Source organism: Saimiri boliviensis, chromosome 1 (assembly GCF_048565385.1).
Source record: "Saimiri boliviensis isolate mSaiBol1 chromosome 1, mSaiBol1.pri, whole genome shotgun sequence".
Classification (NCBI taxonomy): domain Eukaryota; kingdom Metazoa; phylum Chordata; class Mammalia; order Primates; family Cebidae; genus Saimiri; species Saimiri boliviensis.
Genome location: NC_133449.1, coordinates 62,939,012 through 62,960,025, shown reverse-complemented (window position 1 = coordinate 62,960,025; position 21,014 = coordinate 62,939,012). Strand labels below are relative to the sequence as shown.

At 44.1% G+C, this 21,014-nt stretch overlaps 1 protein-coding gene across 1 annotated transcript in view; it reads right to left on the bottom strand.

Annotated features, from left to right (window-relative positions):
* Window positions 1–324: 324 nt before the first annotated feature.
* Window positions 325–21,014, bottom strand: part of TACR1 (tachykinin receptor 1) — a 155,247-nt gene continuing 134,557 nt past the window's right edge. Inside the window, exons 3-5 of the mRNA XM_003922565.4 lie at window positions 7,694–7,844; window positions 5,285–5,481; window positions 325–3,594 (exon numbers count right to left, since the gene is read on the bottom strand). Of these exons, the coding sequence (XP_003922614.1) occupies window positions 3,303–3,594; window positions 5,285–5,481; window positions 7,694–7,844 (640 nt within the window). The 3' untranslated portion in view covers window positions 325–3,302. The remainder of the gene's footprint in view (window positions 3,595–5,284; window positions 5,482–7,693; window positions 7,845–21,014) is intronic.

The following is a 21,014-nucleotide window of genomic DNA, read 5'->3' as shown; positions in this document are numbered from 1 at the left end:
TCTTTCCCAGATGTTTATTCCCTGCAACCTCCTGCCTGAAGAAAACTCTCGTGCTTGTAACTCTCTGGTCATGTCTGCATCCGAACACGGCTCTACAGGCAACATCACCGTCATTTCACATAATCTCATCTCCCGTCCCAGATCTCAACCCGACCTGGAAACAGTTTCCACATCTTCCCAACCCATTTCATCACAGAGTTAAGAGATTTCTGAACATTGGTTCCATCCTCCCAGCTACGCAAGTTATTAGGGTTCCTAGTACCCATCCCGCTTAGCATCCTATAGGATGTTTAGGACTTCTAGAGAAGAGACAGAGGCAGGAAAGAGTGAAACATGTAATTTATTTCTGTATAGAAATTCTTTCCAGGATCCTAGGCTGGAAATCATGGAAACCTCAGGAATGACCTCTGCTTATACTCTTCTCCCTGCAAATCAGGCCAATGAGGTCAGCTCCTGAGTCCCCTTTCCCCAGGATTTCACTCAGTCCTTATCTCTTAGCATTCTGTTGGCTGATAAGGAGGAGAAAGACTCTTGTTCTCTAGTTCCTCCCATAAAGCCCACCACCATGCCTCGGTTACTATGGTCTAGGAACTGTGAGTTCATGAAATACACCAGGGCTCCTCCCTGAGAAAGCATGAGGAGGAGGAGGAAGAGATTGGCACAATACAAATATCACAGTGACAGCAATGGGATCCCACATTTTGGAAGTCACGTAACGAAGATGGCTCCTTGAGATTTCATATTCTATTACTACTGGACGTTGCACCAAGGAAACACACTTAAGAGATAAACACTTGGTGATGCATTTCTAGAGTAAGAATGAGATCCATGCATAGTACAAAGCATTGTGTTTCTCACATGTGTGAGCTGATGACATTTTTATAAGTTAGTGGACATTGGAGACTGGGTCAGAGGAAGATTGCTGGCACTCTCCAAGAAGTTTTGCCATATTGGAAACTGCCCAGGACCACCCCACATTCCCTCTTCCCATGCACAGAGATGATGCTGTTCAACCAGATTCCTCTAGGTCCCCTGGACTGACTGACAGTTCCCTTTGGAATTACCCAAGAGAACTCTCATTTCAGAGGCTCTCTGAAGGTCCCAGTCTTTGGCTTGACTGCCCAGGTTGAGTGTGGGTTTGTAGAATGCTGTGGAGAATCTGCCCTCTCAGATGCCTCCACAGCTGCTGGGCAACCTGGACTCACTAGGACTGGTGAGTTAGTTAGTTAGTGATAGTCAATAGGGTAGGCTCCTCAAGAGCTGAAGAGGCTATGTGTGCCCAGCTCAGGGCAAAGTCCAGGGCAAGTACTCAGTTAATCCTCGTTGAGCTCAACTCTAACCTTCTCTTCCATAGATGGGATGTCTCCAACCTCTTGACACCATCTTCTGAGGTACTTTTTATAATCGTGTTAGCTATTTACATCCCTCCAAAGTGAGTAATCCATACACAGCAAGATTTTCTATTGGAAGTATGACTAATACTTAGGGCACTAACTTTTGTTGCTGCTAAATTTTGTCTTTCATTTATATATCTGCAATCATCTGACTTTACTTAGTTTATTTAATACTTTCCATGCTGCTTTGGAGAATATGGTTCTCGAGGTTTTCTGGCTTATACTGTTGCTTCTTCCCCGGGGCCTGCGGATGCTCTGGTAGAATTAGAGCCAGCAGGGCTGGCAAAGGCTGTAAAGGGGAGAACCATGCATTGTTCTCCCCTTAATGCTATGGATGCAGCATGTGTGCATCCATTGTGCAAACTACCAGGAGGACATTCATGGATGTTACATGAAGTTTGTGCTTCCAGCCATATCTAGACAAAACACAGATCTGGAAGACAGAAAAAAAAAACCTGCGTACTCACCTTCTGGAAACTCTAAATCTGAATTAGGATATAAAGCATTCAGTTCATGGCTCTTGGAAGACTGACTGTCCTTTAGGGTTGGTGAGTCATTCTACCCCTTAGAAACAGGAAGCTGGCAAAGCCATGGGGCAGGGAAGGAGATTCAGAGTCTAAAGGGAAGATGCAAGATGCCCTCTTCCCAGAAGTGCAGCTGCAAAGTGCAGCCTTCTTGCTTGTCGCACGTATTAGCACGATGCGAGTGTAAAATTAAGAATCAAGGTTAAGGCCCCCACCCTAAAATACTCAAAAGGTCAAAGCAGGAAGCCCACGTTTGTCTTCTCTGACAGTGTTCTGTAGCTGTGAAATTCAGCCTGCTAGAGCTGGATGGATGCAGGCTTTGGGATGAAGACCTCTGCTCTGTCAAAAGCCAAAACCTTCCAGGAGAAGGAATGTACTTGGGATTTTAAGATAAATCGGAGAATGTCTGAGATCGATAGTTACAGTTGCCACATCTTAGCAGTTGCCACATCTCCAGGAACTGGGTATTAGTTACGAGGCTCACTGCTGTTCTTTCTGAGACCACCAGTTTTTTTTGGTAAAACAAACAAACAAAGAAACAAAATTCATACAATCCTTGAACCATGGGATGTTAAGATTCGAAGAGACACTTGGATTATCTAGCTGAGCCCCCTTGTTTACAAGTAGGAAAAGAGACTCAGCTACACATTAAATGTAGTGCATGTCTCCCAATTCCTGTTCTGTACAAGACATTAGCAGGCATCATTGGACATACTCTGCTTGCACTGGCTGCTCAGGACAGTCACTGGGGACATAACGTGGAAACCTAAGGTTCTCAACCTCACGATGTATAAATGCATTGAAATACTGAGATGTCAAACAGGGGGAAGACATATGTTTCTTTTCACAGATGCTTAGGAGACGGGGCTAAATTTTTCATTTAGATGTTATGTGGAGCCTTCTTTTGTTCAGCCTGTCAAGTGTAGGCTGGGGTGATGAGAGCCTCCAGCTGCAGGAGGCTAATCTGAGATCAACTTTATTGAAGTAAGACAGGGCTCCAGGAAAATGAGTCTTCCGAGTCTGCAGCTGTGCTGCAGAATTCATCCTGAAATGAGCACGCGCATGCAGCCAAAGTCACTTTCAGAATCATGGAATGAATGGGCTTTTGGGAAAAGCTGGTCCAATCTTTTGTTTTACAGGCCCAGCAAAGTTCAGTGATTTGGTTTGAGTCACACAGCATGACGGCGGCAAAGATAGGAAAGAATTGAGATTTTTTGACTCCAGGATGGAAAGTTTTCCCTAAGCTATACTGACCCTTTTCGAAAGCCCCAATGTGAGGGTATTTCTGATGGTTCCAAATGAAGGGAATTTCCATGTATGAAGGCAGGCAGGACAAAGACGGGGGGCGGGGTGGGGGGTGCTGCAGCTGCCGAAGGCCTGTGGCCTAGGAGATCACATTGGAGGAGAAGCTGAAGCTCTCTGTCACGGTCTTGGAGTCGCTTCGTGAGGAGCAGTTGGAGGTCAGGTCTAGGGGTGAGGGTGTGGCCTTGGGGCCATCCTCTGGCTCCTCCTCGTGGCCCCCCACCACTGTGGAGATGGTGGTCTCCAGGCGGCTGACTTTATACACACTGCCCTGGGTCTGGAGGTAGCGGGTAGATTTCATTTCCAGCCCCTCATAGTTGCCGGTGCTGATGAAGGGGCAGCACCGGAAGGCATGCTTGAAACCCAGACGGAACCTGGGAAGAGAGCAGATGAAGAGGTGACCCTTTGGGATGGCCTGCTCAGAGGGCTGCCCACCACTGCACCAGCTCCTTAACAGATGGATATACCCAACCGTGATTCTGTTATTATTTTACAAATTAATGGACAGCTGGAGATGCTGAGGTCAAAAAGGCTTAAGGTCAACAAGGTCAAATCCAAGACTAGAAAAAAAAAAAAAAAATCCCCCGGGTGCGGTGGCTTATGCCTGTAATCCTAGCACTTTGGGAGGCCGAGGTGGGTAGATCACCTGAGGTCAGGAGTTCAAGACCAGCTTGGCCATCATGGTGAAACCCCATCTTTATAAAAAAAGAAATAAGAAAAAACAATAAAAATAAAATAAAAAAATTCAAGACTGAAACCAGCTTCATGTGAAATATGTCTTTACTAGGGGTGGCCCTGAACTATGCCGTCTCCCCTGGCATGGGGTCAGCTGACTTTGGGTCAATTCTACATCAATAAAACACATTCATTAAGTGTTTACTATGTGCCTGGTACTGTGCTAGTTACTGGGTGGTAAAAACACATGTCAAGACTCAGTCCTTTCCCTCAAGTAGCCCATTGACTGAAGGAGGACTCTCTGCCCATCATGTTTCTTCAGAGTGCCTCAGTTTCCCTGGTTGTTAAATAGAATCAGACTTTATTTAAAGTCATGCTGCTAGATTTAACCTAAAAAAAAGTATAGGCGGGTCATGAAACTCTTAGAAGTAAGGGTATATCTGTGAGTTAGTCTAACAGAGACCATTTAGACAAGTTGAAGAGAACGTCTCTACCCAAATTCCTAGTACCCTAGTGTCTAATTCACAGAAGGCACCTTACAGGTTGAGGACTGGTGGATATAGAAGGTAACAAGCATTTTATTCCTCTCCTTCATCTCCCGCGTCCTCTGCCACCCAGAGGCTGGGGTGGTGCTCTGGATGACATACTGTGCTGCAGCCACTGTGTGTCCCAGGCTGCTCTTGGGAGCCCTCTGCAACACGGTGAATTCCTTACTGCTGACCACCATTCCTGCTGGACTTGGCTTCTCTTACTTGTCTGAGCTTGGCTTCTGCTACAGCATGGCTCTCCTCAACCTGTCTGACTAAGTGAGGGCAGGAATCAGGCCTCTGGGTCACAACTCCTTTTTGCCTTACCTTGTCCTGTAGGACCTGCTGGAAGAAAGTGGGTAAAGCTGTCCAGATTATAAGACGGAATGGGAAGAAGACAGTGAGAGGTCAGAGAGGGCAAATGTGCTCTGTGGGTGATGGAATTCTCCTTCTGCATGCATAGCCCCCTGCGCGATAGATCCATAGAGTAGAGTGAACAAACTCACGGTCCGTGGCCTGGAGACTGGATCCAGCTTGTGGACCTGCTTTATACGCATTAACCACAGAAGTTTTTAACTCCCCACTAGTTGCCAGTATTTAAAAATCAGAAGACTTTGTACAATCATATGGATTTCTGGTTCCCCTTGGAAAAGAAAAAGAGAAAATCAGTCCCCTCTGGGGTCCCATTCCTGGGTGGTAATAATCAGCCAGGCTGAGTGGTATGGCGTGGCAAGTTGGCTTGCAGTCCCCACTTCTCCCTCTTGTTTCACAACTGGCTTTACTCATTTAGGATGGCTCCTCGGCCCCTGTGTGGAACATGGTCTTGTGGCCTCTGGAGAGCTTACAGGGTTGGGATCCTCACCTGTCATTGAGGCAGCAGTAGATGATGGGGTTGTACATAGTGGAGCTCATGGCCAGCCACATGATAGCCAGGTAGACCTGCTGGATAAACTTCTTCAGGTAGAGATCCGGGTTGATGTAGGGCAGGAGGAAGAAGATGTGGAAGGGCAGCCAGCAGATGGCGAAGGTGCACACCACGACGATCATCATTTTGACCACCTGGCAAGAGGGGGAGACCTGTGAGGCCACCAGCACAGCCTCGTCTCTCATGGTTGCCTCCTCTCTCCCACCGCGGCCTCACTGCGCACAGTATGGGATGAAGTGGGAAGTATTTAAAATAAGCCCCTTCAAGGAGGAGAAAGGATCCTTACCATGGTGGTGCTACAGGACCGGTTAAATCAGCTGTTTGCAGCGTGTGGTCCCAGAACCGACATCATCACCATCCCCTGGGAACTCGTTAGAAATGCAGATTCTTGGGCCCTATTTCAGACTTACTGAATCAGAAACTCTGGGGATAGGACACAAAATTCTAAGTTTGACAAACCCTTCAGATGATTCTGATGCATGTGCACATTTGGGGACTAGTGTGTTACATGATCCTTCATGACTGGAGAAACCTAGGGAGAAAAATTAATGAGCAAAGGTGAAAGGGTGTGCAGGAGGGAAAGGCTTGAGACAGGGAGCTGGGTGGGAGGGCACAGCAGAAGGGGTGAGGCAAGGGGGGACTTGCTGAGTTAGGGCAAGCTGCTTGGTTTGGAGACTGAGGTGGGTAGGGAAAGAGAAGGGAAAAGATTTGACTAGCTGTGGTCAGAGAGTGCCCAAAGTTTAAAAGGGATTTAAAAGAAGGTTTGTGAATACTGCGTACTATGATCTGAATGTTTATGTAGCTTCAAATTTATATGTTGAAATCCTAACCCCTAAGGTGATGGTATTACGAGGTGGTCTTTGGGAACAGATTAGGTCTTCAAGTCAGAGCCCTCATGAATTAAATTAGTGTCCTTGTAAAACAGGCCTGAGAGAGACCCCTTGCCTCTTCTACCATCTGAGGACATACATAGAAAGTGTTATCCATGAACCATGAAGCAGGCCCCCATAAAACACCAGATCTGTTTGTGCTTTGACCTTGGGCCTTCCAGTGACAGGAGCTGTGAGAAGTCAATTTCTCTTGTTTATAAGCTCCCAGTCAAAGGCATTTTGTTATAGCAGCCCAATGGACTAAGACACTGGGCAATGTAACTTTTTCCTTTTTATTACCAAGAGATCCTTAGCAAAGAACCCTGCAGCATTCATACAATGCTATGCAGAGAAGTATCAACAGAGAATACTACACAAAGACATACCAAAGGGGTGGGGGAAGGAATGAGTAAGCTCTTTATATACTGATTTTCAAAAATCTTGTCAATTTTAAGTGAAAAAAGTGAGGAGAACAGTGTGTATTTACTATTTGTGTAAAAAAGAAGAGAAAATAATATATATTTAGTTGCTTATAAATGCCAATATCTAGAAGGGTTAAGAAACTAACAACAATGGTTACCATTGTGTGCATATCTGTGTGTGTGTGTGTGTGTGTGTGTGTGTGTGTAAGCTTGGGACCTGGGTAGATGGCAGATATGGAAGGGAGAGAGGCTTTCCCTGATAAGAATTTAATTTTTTTTCAACGTTTCATTTTGAACTAATTTAAGGTCCTCAAGAAGTTGCAAAAGTAACGCAGAGCAGTTCCGGGTGCTCTTCACCTAACTTCCTCCAGTGATATCCTGTCACGTAACCATGCTCCATTATCAAAACCAGGACACTGACCCTTTGCCAAACTACTGACTCTCTTTGGGTTTTTGCCGGTTTTTATATGCCCTCTTATTTTGATGTATAGATCTATGAAATTTCATCACAGATATAGACAAAAACGCCACCACTGTCAGTATACAGAGCTGCTCCATCACTGCAAAGAAACTCACTCATGCTCTCACACCCTCTGTTTATAGGCCACTCTCCCCGAGCCCCCAAACACGAACTCCTGGCAACTCCTGATCCATTTTTCATCACTGGAATTTTGTTTCTTTGAATGCTTTTTGATGTTTGAATCACGTGAATGTATTATCTTGTCAAACTTTAAATAAATAGTAAAAAGAAGATCAAATGACTCTTCACTGCTTTTCTGTGTGTGTGTGTGTGTGTGCACGCGCGCGTGTGTGTTAATGGATTGATAGGTTGCAATTACTCTTAAAGAGCAAGCGAGGTGGCTCATGCCTGCTCAGCCAGACCTGGGTTGCAAAGACAGTAAAGAAAGATCCTTCCCCTTCTCTCTGTTCTTTCTCCCAGACCTAGGGATATTTTGTGCGTGCTGCCTCGGGGGCTCACCAGTGTTCCATCCCTACTCGACTGACTGTTGTCTGTGCCAGTCAGGATGGGTTAGCGCTGCTTGTCCCCTGCTCACCTTGCGCTTGGCAGAGACTTGCTCGTGGTAACGGTCAGAGGAGTCCCCAGGGATCTCACTGGCCCATAGCGTGATTCCCACTACGGTGTATGCGTAGCCAATCACCAGCAGGGGGAGGAAGTAGATCAGCACAGTCACACAGATGTGGTACCTACATCAAGGTGAACAGGAGAGGTCAGTATAAGATACTTACTATTTTAGATTTTTTTTTGTTATTGTTATTTCAGGGGCGGTCAAGGCTTGGCAGCTACTTTTCTCAGCTTTTGCCATTAATAAGCTTGGGCTTTAAAGCACACTCCAGGGAGACTTGCCACCTGCATAGGGTTGATGGGTGACACTAACGAATACAGAAAACAAATCTTTTCAATTTATGTTTTTCTTGTGGACTTTTTCCATAATGGATACCCCTGTTCAGATTGAAAAAAGAAAAAAGAAAACATTGATGACAGGAAACTGAATCTGTTGTATACCTATAGTAATTTCAGTAGATTTTCAGTTCATTATCACTTTCCCTCTTCCCGAAAAAGAATGCAAACTCAGGTTACATTAATAGAAGTATAGTTTCTAGAATGAAGGAGATGATTATACCACTCAATTCCTACCTGCCAGGCTACACTTATGCTCAATTTAGTGCAGGGTTGTAGACCAACCAGTACATGCAGTTGAGATCTACCATGATGGTTGATAAGGCGCAGTTCATGCTAGGTGATAAGTAGATACATGGGCATCAGAATAATTAGCCTGAAGGAGAGAGATAAGACCAATCCAAGAACTAGAACTAGGATTAGTGGGTGGGTGAAAGTCACATAGTGTAACCCATTTCTAAGCCTGGACTCTAAGGATGTATCTTCAGATAGAAGCTGTACCATTTGGAGGACAGACACCAACTGCCTCACATTCGACTGGGACATGAGCAAGAAATGAACTTTTGTGGTGTGAAGCCACTGAGATGTTGAGGTTTGTTACAGTAGCACAATGTATCCTTTTCTGTTAAAGGAAAGGCTCCTTCTAAGTAGAAGACTTAAATATGTAGAATTCCTGATAATAATACTACTACTAGGAAGAACAGCTAATATTTGGGGGCACTTACTCTAAGTCACGATGCTAATAATAATACTAATGGCAGTATTAATAGCAGAAATGATAGTTGAATTTGAGTGTTGATGAAAAGCACAAAGCCAAGCCTTTTACTAGCATCATCTTATTCAATCCTTAAAGCAAATGATTGGGTAGGTATTATCCATCCCATTTTGTAGATGAGGAAACCAAAGTTTAGAATTCAATTAATTTTTCCAAATTCACAGCTGGTAAAGGGAGGAGCTGAGATTAGAAGTCAGGTCTGTGACATCAGGAAACCAGCTTCTTGTCAATGAAGAAAAGCCATTCAACGATTCTTTTCAGCCACTCTGTTTACTATTCATGCTTATTCTATGCAATGATTTTCTTCCAGTGAGGAAAACCCACTTATTCACGCAATTTCTCCTTTGTGGATACTCTGTTTGCTTTAAATCACTTCTTTGTAAAGCCCCACAGTTTTTGCTACTTATTCAGTCCCTCTGCATATAAAATTTGCATTTGAAGATACTTGAAGAGTGCTTAAGTGAGAAATCACAGGTTGCGCCAAGCAGAGTGCTGGGTGCATGTGTTTTGGGCAGACAGGCTGCTCCAGTCTCACCTGGCTTTCAAAGCCCTCTGAATTGTCGCCTCCTGCAGGAGCCTCAGGGCTCTCCAGCCACCAAGGCGGGGACTGCATATTGTGCTTCCTAGCTGATCTGAGTCCCTCCTGGTTACTGTAATGACATTGCTTGTAAGCAAAATGTTTGGAGACTACAGGAGCAAGGAGAACCTGAAAACCTCCAAATTGCACCAACTTCTCCCACCTGGAATAACAGCCCTGCCTCATGCAGACTGATACTTCGTGACCAAAACATGTTAGCGGAGCTTTGCCAAGACATTGCTGCAGGGCACTGAGCGCGACTGGGTTGGAGTGTGATGGCAGGGACTCTACGGTCACCTCCCTGATGCTCCTTACCCTGGACCAGTGGTCCTCAAACTCGAGTGGGCTTCTGAACGACCTGGAGGGCTTCTACAACCCCACAGGGCTGGGTCCCATTCTGATTCCTGACTCAGCAGGGCTGGGGTGAGCCTGAGAATCTGCATTTCTAACAAGTTCTCAAGAGGTGCTGATGTTGCTGTTTGTGGTTCAGACTTTGAGAAACATTGCCTTAGGCCAACAGTTCTCAATCCCAAATGCCCAAGAGACTCACCAGGGAAACTTTTAAAATGAGTGATTCATCCAAGTGGCTTGGGTGTGGGAGCAGGAAATTATATTTTAGAAACTTCCCCCAAGTTATTCTAATAGATGGCTAGCACCGAGAACTGTTTCAGACCCTAGATCTGGAAGCCTGTTGGGACTCCTTTGTTGTCCATGATTTAATGACTTTATTAAAGTGTGTATTAACTGTATTTCTGGTTCTGTATCTGATGCTTTAGCATTTGGGGCCCTGCAGCTCAGGGAGGAACTGACTCAGGCGGAGCTAATTCCTTGAGAAAACAAACAAGTTTCCACTTGGGTGCCTTTCATATGCGAACGAGCGGCAACAAAGCCCAAGCTTCCACTTGCTTACTTTCTTGGGCTCTTACAGGGTAGGACACTATTTTCCTGCCCTAATCACCCTAAGGCAGGCATCAAACAACTAGGGGCCCCTCCTACAGCCTGGAGCCGGTTGCAGTTATTCAAACCAGCCAATCCTAAACCTGTGTACCCAGCCTTGCCAGCTCCTTCCTGAGGAAACCCCAGTAAAGGCCTTCCTGTGTGGCTTGGCTTGCTGTGGGGCCATGCTGCTTCAGCTTGGGAACTGTGAGTAATAAAGTGTCTTTCCATGGCAACCATGCCCTGATTTGTTGGCCTCATCATACCTGAATACAAAATACAATCTGCACTTTCCCTTTGTGAAATCACAGATCTGGTCATTATGAACATGCAAAGATAAATAGATAAATATAATTTTCCAGCTTTTAAAAAATCTTTCCCTTTTTAAGAAGCAAAAGTAATTTTGTTATTATTTGAAAACAACAAAAAATATGGGCTTAATTTCAGCTAAAGGGTATTACCATCAAGAACATTGGTTTTTCCATGTTCCTATAGGGATAATTAAATACAACATAGAAAGAGAATCTAGCAATTCTATTTTTAGGTATAGATACTAAAAATTGAAAGTCAGGACTCAAACAGATATTATTTGAATCTACATGACACCATTCACAATAGCTAAAAGGTAGAAACAAACCAAATGCCCACAAGCAGATGAATGGACAAACAAAATGTGGCTTATGCCTGCAATGGATTATTATTCAACCTTAAACATGAAGGACGTGATGATCTGTGCTACAACATGGATGAAGCCTGAAAGCATCTGCTAAGTTAATAAGCCAAACACACCAAAAAAAAAAGCATTGCAGGATTCCACTTATACGATCTACCTAGAATAGGCAAATTCATGGAGTCAAAAAGTAGATGGGAGGTTACCAGGAGTTGGAGGGAGGAGACAGGAGTTATTGTCCAATGGGTATAGAGTCTGTTTGAGATAAAGATGTGGATGATTTTGTTTGGGGGTGGGTGGGCAGAGAATTTCAGCTGTTATAGAAAGGTTGAAATAAAGAAGTAGCTCTGGAAATGGATAGTGGTGATGGTTGTATAACATTAGGAATGCACTTAATGTCACTGAATTGTACACTGTAAACCAGCAAATTTTGTTATGCATATTTTATCACAATAAAAAAATTAATAATAAATCATGTAAGAAAAACTGAGCTAAGCTGGCATTCTAGGTTTCCAGATTTGCTGTCTTTGCTCCCCTACCTGACAGCTACACCCTCCCCGTGCCACCTCCCCGCCAAAGAACGAAAGGCAGATTTGATCTCTCGAGGGGATCAAAGGCTAAACACATCCTTCTAAATATTGCTCAGATAAACCCCATTTGCATGGAAATATAAATGCTCAATCCAAACAGTGTCCAAGTTATCAAAAATTATAAATGAATGTAGGTCAAATGAAAGAAATTCCATTATTAGAAAACATAAATACATTTTTCGCCTTGATATCTTTTTAGAAAAGGTTTTTTTCTTAAACCATATCTTGTAGCTAACTGGAGATACATCTATTTATATGTATATATTTGTTAAAGTCATTATTTTAGAGAGTGGGTCAATGAAGCAGCACCCTCTTATTTTGTGGGGCTCCATGCTTGCTTTCGCTTTCATTCTGCTATTTCCTAGATTTCTACCAGTTAGGATTTTACCAGCTCTCAGAATTAATATCTGCTTTGGGAGAAGAGGTCTGGGGTTGAGGTTGCCCTGCAAGTGAGCATAACAGCAACAGCAAGAGGCAGCAAAAGAAGGGACTGCCTGGCCCCCACCTGGTGAGATATGTGCTGGGTTGTCATAGACATCGGAGAACCCAGCACAATGATTTTGATCATCAAATCCTGCTGATGGACTTATCATCGGAATTTTCAGAAGGAAGGCTCAAGAAACGATTTTATGCCTTTGTTTATTCCTGTAAGCAGTGAATGGGGCTTGACACATTTTACAGGATAAGCTTGCTGAATGCAGACCACGTAGCCCCAAATCCTGCAGATTCTCTTGTCCTTAATGCTGTAATAGCTTCATGCTCACTAATCTGGGTTTCCTTATGTCTTACTAGCTGAGACTGTTGTCGAAAAAAAGAGCAGTTTCAGTTTCTGAAATAATCCTCAGCATTTGAAATCAAGGTTGATAAGTTTATTAAATAATCACTAGGTGTCTTCATAATGTACTTGGTGGAAACTCTAGGTGTCTTAAGGTAGGAGAAGAAGGTGGCCAGGAAGGTGCAGCTCTGGGTTCTCCATCTTTATTCTAATGAGATAGCTCTGCTTTGCTGAGTTTATATATTGGCTTTCTGTGGATGATGTTGTTTGGGGATGGGTGGGTAGAAAATTTCAGCTGTTATAGAAATGTCCAAGAGCATTGATATAATCCCAACCCCGATCCAGTGCCTTATCCTTCTTTGCAATATCCATGTCACATAATCATCCAGCATCTTCTTGAATACCCCCTTTGACATGCTGCTCACTACTTCCAAAGCTGAGCTACATCAGAGACCCTTGGAAGCTTATTAGAGATGCAGACTCTCTCAGGCTTCAACCCAGAGGGACAAAATCAGAATACACATTTTACTAAAACTACCCAGTAATTCCTGCGTACACCCAAGTTTGAAGCTCACAGCTCTTGGTCTTGGATGCATGTTGGAATCACCCGCAGAGCCTTGAAAAATACCAATGTGTAGATCCCTCTCTAGTGCTTCTGATTTAATTGGCCTGCAGTGCAACTTTAGGCACCAGAGATCTAGAAGCTCCCCAGGTGATACTCCTGTGCAGCTGGGGCTGAGAATCACTGGCATTGAGACTTCTGATGCTGGCAGCTGCGACCAATGCGGTTCCTCCTTAAACCGAGAGTGAAAACCTGTGGTCCTGTAGCTTTCACACTTGGTCCCAGGTCACAAGCAAACCTGAATCTGCAAACCTCCGAGAGTGGTCCTGCAAACACAAGGTGACCATGAACCTGCTGTTCCCCAGGACTCCTTTGCATTGAGGGCTTTCGAGGCCATCTCTTATGTCATAAGAGCTGAGCAGCCTCCTTCCTCCTGCTCTCCCTCAAAGGTCCCTCAGGCTCTTTCTCCTTCTCACAGTATGGTGCTAATGCTTGACTTTTTTTTTTTTTTCCTTTTTTTTTTTAAATTTCATTTTAGGTTTGGGAGTACATGTGAAGAACATGCAGGATGGTTGCATAGGTACACACATGGCAGTGTGATGTGCTGCCTTCCTCCCCTTCACCTATATCTGGCATTTCTCCCCATGCTATCTCTCCCCACCTCCCCACCCCCTATTCCTCCCCCGTTTCCCCCCTACAGACCCCAGTGTGTAGTGCTCCCCTTCCTGCGTCCATGTGTTCTCATTGTTCAACACCCGCCTATGAGTGAGAACATGAGGTGTTTGATTTTCTGCTCTTGTGTCAGTTTGCCGAGAATGATGGTTTCCAGGTTCATCCATGTCCCTACAAAGGACACAAACTCATTGTTTTTTATGGCTGCATAATACTCCATGGTGTATATGTACCACATTTTCCCTATCCAGTCTATTGTCGATGGGCATTTGGGTTGGTTCCAGGTCTTTGCTATTGTAAACAGTGCTGCAGACTTTTTACTTGACTTGACTTTTTAATTCCTAGAAAAGAAGCTGCAGGTCACTGTGGCTTCTTGATAGTAAAGGAAAGCAATACTCGTGTATTTCTTGGTTCACTCACATCTGGATGTTAGAGCCAAATTCCAAAGACCTTTGAAAGTTCTCTTGCAGGCAGGCAACAATTGTAATGGTTGATTGATAAATTCAGCAAGGATTGATTCAGCACCTATTCTATATCTGGTCCTATGCTAGGGACTGGGGACACTGAGGAGAGTTCTAGTTGTTTTCTTCTTCCAGAGCTCACAGTCTGCAGGGGAGAAGTGCTGAAGAGTGTGCCAGTGGAAGTGGCTGACGGTGGTTACTTTTTCAAGGGGAGTGGAGATATTGAGGGGGTATGAGTGAGCCTTTTGCAAATATAGCTACAATGTAAAAATTAAAAATAACCATAAATACAATGGTTCAGTGTTTTGTGCATGTGCATAACTGCAAAATGCAGTGGTGAGATATTTAAGCAAACTGGTTAGGGAAGCTTCCTGGAGGAGGAATTGCTTGGCTAAGCTTCAATATCCAAGTAGGAGTTAGGCAGGTGAGGTGGACACTATAGGGAGGGGAGGCAGCACGTGCAGAGGCATGGGGGAGGAGCCTGGCATGAGGCGGGTACTAGGACGTCATTCAAACTGAACAGAACTTGGCCATATGAGGAAGTACAAGAAGACTTGGTTGGAAGGGAAGACAGAAGCAAGTTACAAAGGGCCTTTTACGACAGGCTGGAGAGTTGTGACTTACTCTGAAGTTGGTGGAAAACCAGGAAGTAGTTTTAAACAGGGAATAAACATGGTCAGATACTTGTGCTCTGGCAATAGTGGAGCAGGGATGGAGGTGGGAAAGGCGGGAGGCGGTGAGCCTTTGGGATGCCCTGTGGGCCCGGCAGGAAGTGGCACTGGCCTGAGTGAGGGCTGTGGCAGGATGGACGGACGACAGGAGGAGAGAGACTCAGGAAGCACTGTGGCTTGGGGGAAGAGCTGGTGGACTTGGTTGTAGATGGCAGAATTTACTTGGATTTCTGGCCTCGGTGAATGGGGGAGTGAAGGTGATTGTCACTTGTGTGGGGACCCAGGGAAGAGAAACAGGCTTGTGTGGGGGAGTTGGTAGATTGGCTTTTGGACATGCTGACCTTGAGGGCCAGCAGTTAGATGTCTGGATCTGGATTTGGGCTGGCATTAGATTTGGAAGCCCTCAAGTGTCCAGAACCATAAGAAGACAAGGAGATGCAAGATGGCCAGGAGAAGAGAGGAGGTCCACATCTGGGCAGTGGGGGCAAGTCTGGGTGAGGCTGAGGGAGGGGCAGGAGGGAGAGAAACTCCAGGGGCAGGTAGAGCCTGCCTCCGAGAGGAGGGAGGATGAGGAACTTGGTCTCTGCTTCTGGAGGCAGATTCAATTTTAGCGACATCATCAGAGAAGGTGATGGTGGACCCGGTGAGTCAAGTGGAAAGTGAGGAAGTGGAGCCAGTGGGTGTAGATGCCTTTCTTAATACACTTGGCCATGAAAGGGAGGGGAGAGAGCAGTCGTTAAATGGGGCCAAGGGCCAAAGGAAGCCGTCTGTGTTTGGTTGAGAGGATAGGGGATAGGAAGCCCTCTGTACCTCTCTGACAGTCTACCCCATGATATAGCGACATGAGTACACGTCCCATCTCCCTGTTCTTCCGAGACAGGCCAGGATCAAGCCTCCATCATCTCCATCTACACACATAAGCTCTGGGCAGAAATGTTTCAGAGTCGACCTGTCTCGTGATGGGGTGACCAAGCAAGGCGGATGCTCCAGCGCATGCATTTAATTCATGGAAGAACTGGGTCACAGGATCCCCATGCTCAAACGCTGCTGCCTCCTGGTGGAGCCAGTTCCCATGGGGCAGCTGCTCAGAGGGAAGGTCACACTGACACCTGCCCTTGAACAAGACAGGAAATGAAGAAAATTCTTACCGCAGTCCCTGCTCAAACTGCGCAAGTCAGAATATCGCGTGTTGTTCTCCAGGGCACTTTTTATATATGACAATTTTATCTGCTTGACTGAATTAAATGTTCCTTCCAGGCAGAGCCCACGTAGTGCTACTCTCTTCTCGTCACAAAACCGGCACCAAGGAAATACCTCATAGAAAAACATCATCTTGGGTTTCAAAAAACATGAGAATTCTCACCTGATTTGTCCCCCTCATCCAGCAAGAAGCCCTCTTGACAGCATCCTCCGCAGAAACTGGCCCAGCATCTGCTTGAATGAGAGCCTTCAGGCAAACAGACGGAGTGCCTGAGCTTTCCTTACCTCTTTGTTCTTTGATAGCTAGGCTTCCCACTACTAGTACTATATATTCATTGTTGATTTGAAAACACAGACGAGCATTGAAAAAAACTTCAAAGGTTTTTCTAATTATGTAACCTAGAAATAAATTCAGTGAAATGGATTGATATCTTCCTATATCTTCCTGATATCTTCCTACACACACTCATATGTGTACACACATAATCATACTGTTAGACCACTTTAAAAACATTATATCACAATCATCTTTTTAGGTCAATACATATATTTCTATAATAAAATTTTTAGTAACTGCAAGAATGTTCTGTTGCATGGAGGTACCATAGTTATTTACCAAGTCTTCTATTTCTTCTATTTGGGACATTTGAGTTATTTACAATGTTCTAATATTTAAGTGATACCTAAATTAACATATTCAAATATATGTTGTGGCTCCCATTTTTATTTCCTAGGGCTAAAGTCACCAGAATGAAGTTAAAGGGTTTTTAAAGGGTTTGATATATACTGTCATTTTCCGGAAAATATGTGCCAATCTGTACCAGTTTATGAGACTACTCTTGCCTTTGCACAGCTGCACTGGGCATTATCATGTATCATAGTGTTTGCCAACATGATAGGTCATACATGATTCTCTAATTATAATTCTTAACTCATTGTAAATTACAATTTTATAGTTGTATTAGTCAATTTTCATGCTGCCGATAAAGGCATACCTGAGACTGCACAATTTACAAAAGAAAGAGTTTTATTGGACTTACAGTTTCAAGTGGCTGGGGAGGTCTCATAATCATGGTGAAATGTGAATGGCACATCTCACATGGCAGCAGACAAGAGACGAACTTGTGGGGGGAAATGTCATTTTTTAAAACTATCTGATCTCATGAGACTTATTCACTATCATGAGAATAGCATGGGAAAGACCTGCTCCCATGGTTCAGTCACCTTCCACCAGGTCCCTCTTACAACATCTGGGAATTCAAGATGAGATTTGGGTGGGGACACAGCTAAATCATATCAATAATTATGCTTTTAAACAATTTTCATGGCTGGGCATGGTGCCTCATGCCTGTAAGCCCAGCACTTTGGGAGGCTGAGGCAGGTGGATCATGAGGTCGGGAGTTCAAGACCAGCCTCACCAAGATGGTGAAACCCTGTCTCTAATAAAAATAGAAAAATTAGCCTGGTGTGGTAGCAAGTGCCTGTAATCCCAGCTACTCAGGAGGCTGAGACAGAGAATTGCTTGAACCCAGGAGGTAGAGGTTGCAGTGAGCCAAGATTGTGCCACTGCACTCCAGCCTGGGTGACAGAGCAAGACACAGTCTCAAAAAATTTTTTGTTTTCATTTCTTCTTTTGTGAACTAACTGCTTGTATAATTTACCCAATTGTATATTGGGGTGCTCATATTGTCTTTCCTAATTTGGAAGAACTCTTTATAGCTTCTATTGTATTATACTTAGAAGGACCTTCTCCATTCCAAAATCACAAAAACTTCACTGATATTTATTTATTTGATTATTTGCATTGTAACTATTCAGCCCACTAAGGATTTGTTTTGTTGAGTATTATGAGAAGAAACTCCAAATATTTTTTTTTTCCTCCAACATTGTTTATGCTTTCCCAGGACCACTTATTGGACAGTCTATCCTTTTCTCAATGATTTGAAATTGCACTTGGACCACATACCATGCACTGTATTCCCGGCTCTGTTTCTGGGCTTTTGTTCTGTTTCCTTCATCTGTCCTTCCTCATCGGTGTCAGCTCTGCGCCACCTCAATTTTTATGACTTTGCAATACATCTTTTATCTATCACAGTACAAATCTTTTCCTATTATGTTACTGAGTTTTAAAAAATAAAATATCTTCAGACCTGCACGTTTCTGACACAGAAAGTTGGAGGATGGTCTCAGTTATTTATTGCCAGGTTTGCAGCTTCTCAGAAGATATCAGGTTGTAAATTCACTGTCCCTTCCCAGCATGACACTCATGATGAAGTGTAGTGGTGAATGCTGTTGGTTTCCCTTGGACCCCATTGCCCCATTACAGATTCTTGGGAAGCTCTCTTAGGCAAAAAAAAAAAAAAAAAAAAAAAAAAAAAAAAAAAAAAGTCTGAAAAACGTGTGTTGCCAGGAATGGCTCCAGAGTCTGGGAATGCTCCAACAAGAGATACTAAAATACAGACTCAAGCAGGAAGAAGCTCAGCTCCCTTATCCACACTCCTCCGCCCTCCAGTCTGCTTAGGGAAAGGATAGGGAGGGCATGGTGTGCAAGGACGCAAGTGGCTGATGATCCTGCCTGAAATCTCAACTGGGTAGATATGTTAAGAAAGACAAACACACCTTGAATTCTAAAGTTTCTGTAGGCTTTGCATTGCTGAGAGACAACAAGTTAGATGGTCTTTGGGTTGCCTGAGGACCTTATTGTGTGTTGGGATAGGAGAAAATAGGCTAGAAGCCTAATTCAGGGGGGAGCGAAAATGCTAAATAGATCTGGGAAAAAAATATCAGGAGTACAGGTAACAAGAAAAAGAGAGAAAGATGATCTATTAGGAAAGAGGGGAAAGAAAGAGCACCAGTACACCCAAGCTCCGTGGTTGGAAGAGGGACTTACAAAAGGACACAGCCAGCAAGATATTTCCTGCAGGGATGGCTACTCAGTGTATTGCAAAGAACAGTGGTATCTGAGTGCTAATGAAAGAAAACACAATTTTGTCCTATGCGGCAATTCCTATTCCACTCTTCAAATCTTTAGAAAATATGCGAAGCCCAAAAACTCCATGGTAGTGAGGCTTTGAGGAAATAAAGGGGAAGGACTATTTCACAGAGTGGAGCCAAGTGGCCAGGCCAGAGCTGGTGGAGACCACGAAGCTCCTAGTGGTAAGTTAAGGTTCCTACTTTGGGTGGGGAAGTGGATGTGGTAGAGAGGGGAGACACTGCTTCAGGAAGCAGAGAGACAGAAAGGGACCTCCTGAATCTGTATCATGTTCCCTGGTCAGCCTTCCCAGTCTGGTAAGATGATAGCAGTCACCTGAGGATTCCTGGAACCTCAGGATGTTCTGCAAGTTTCCCAGCCCTAAACACAGAAATGTGAGGCAGGCAACTGCCACCAGGTGGCGCCAATCTGCAGCCAGCACCTGGACCAACCAGTATTCATTGAGATGATTGGCATTTCAGTAACCAAGCAAAAACGCAGCATGCATTTTATGTGCTTGAGTTCACTACACACCACACAGTGCCCACCTCCCAACCCCTGCAATCCTTACCATGTTGTGGTGCAGTTTTCCAGTATGTGGGCCGTTTTGTCTTAAACCAGTGTAGCATGAGTTTTGCAAATCCCCTTGGAAAATTGCAACCCTACTGAGGACAAGACTGAATTTTATCTGTGATGTTTGCTCTGAGTATTAGTGGGTACTGATGCATGTTTTGCTGATATAATTCACCCACCCTCAAACCCTCTAGATGGGTCTTAACTCTATTGTGCTGTGCTCTGCTTGAAGTTGAGTTAGCTGACTATCGCACTGCTGCAGTGGAAGGCTTTTTGCTGGGTGGGTAGGCAGGCACAAGTCTGAGATGAGCTTCTCTCACTGCTGCAGCTGGAATGAACACTGAGCTGGGGATGGGGGTTGTGGGAGAAGGATTGGATACATGCAGCAGAACTGAAGCTTGTACTTTATCATTCTGTCAAGCACTTATAATAGAAGAATGGATAAATGTCACTCAGAGTGGGGAAACCACAGTTTTTCCAAGAATGAACAAATACGCTTAGTTTGGGTGGGGCATTGTTTAGAAACTGCTTCAATTGATGCCAACTGATATGAGTAAACACTTCTTGATATAGGTAAGTTACACCATAAATGTGAGTGTTGGTTGGTATTTTACACTTCCTCTCACCTCTGGAGTTTGAAAAAACACTTAAAATAATCAATAATTTAGTCACAGTACCCCGTGACTAATAGCCGTCCATGTCCCTAAGTCTGGACTAAGCATCCAGACTCACAGCCTTCATGCTAAGTGCCCATTCTCTTTGCTGTGCCCTGAAAATACGTCCTCTCCACAAGACAAATCTTAATACAGCCACTACTAATGAATGGCCAGGAACATTTTCTTCTGATGCAATTTATCATCAAGTGCAATATAATGTAAATAGCTTTCGGCTTCTAGAAGATATAGAAATGTCACGTTTTCTACCTGCAGTAGTTTCATTGTAAAGGTATTTCTGGAGAGTGGATTTCACTTTATCTCATTACCTCTGGGACTTCAGGTAAAAGACAGATATTCTAACCCCACTTTAAATGGAAAAATTAAGGTATAGGGAAGGTAATTGCCTTGTTCAAGTCACTCTGGGTTGAAATGGGAGTAGAAAAACAGATCAGTCCTTATCTCATTTCAACCCTGTGCATTTCTTTCTCTTTCTGCTCAGATGAGCTAAGAAGAAGAATGGATAAATGTCACTCAGAGTGGGGAAAGCACAGTTTTTCCAAGAATGAACAAATACATCAAGCACAAAAATTACCTGCAGCATTTTATAATGGCACATGATTTATGAAAAATTGCATAGCTTAAAAAAGCAGGCCCAGGACTGAAATTCATCTAGATGGGTGACTTGGAATGTGGCCAAGTCCTGAATTCCATTTTATGTCTGGATTCATTCTTGTATTTCCACAGCCTCTTCCTGTCTTGAACCCTGAGCCCAGAGAGACTCTCAATTAACTGAAATATGTGGGAAAGACAAACACCCTATTTTCTGTTTCTCAGCCAAAAGTTTCTCAGCGTAGACAATAGACCATT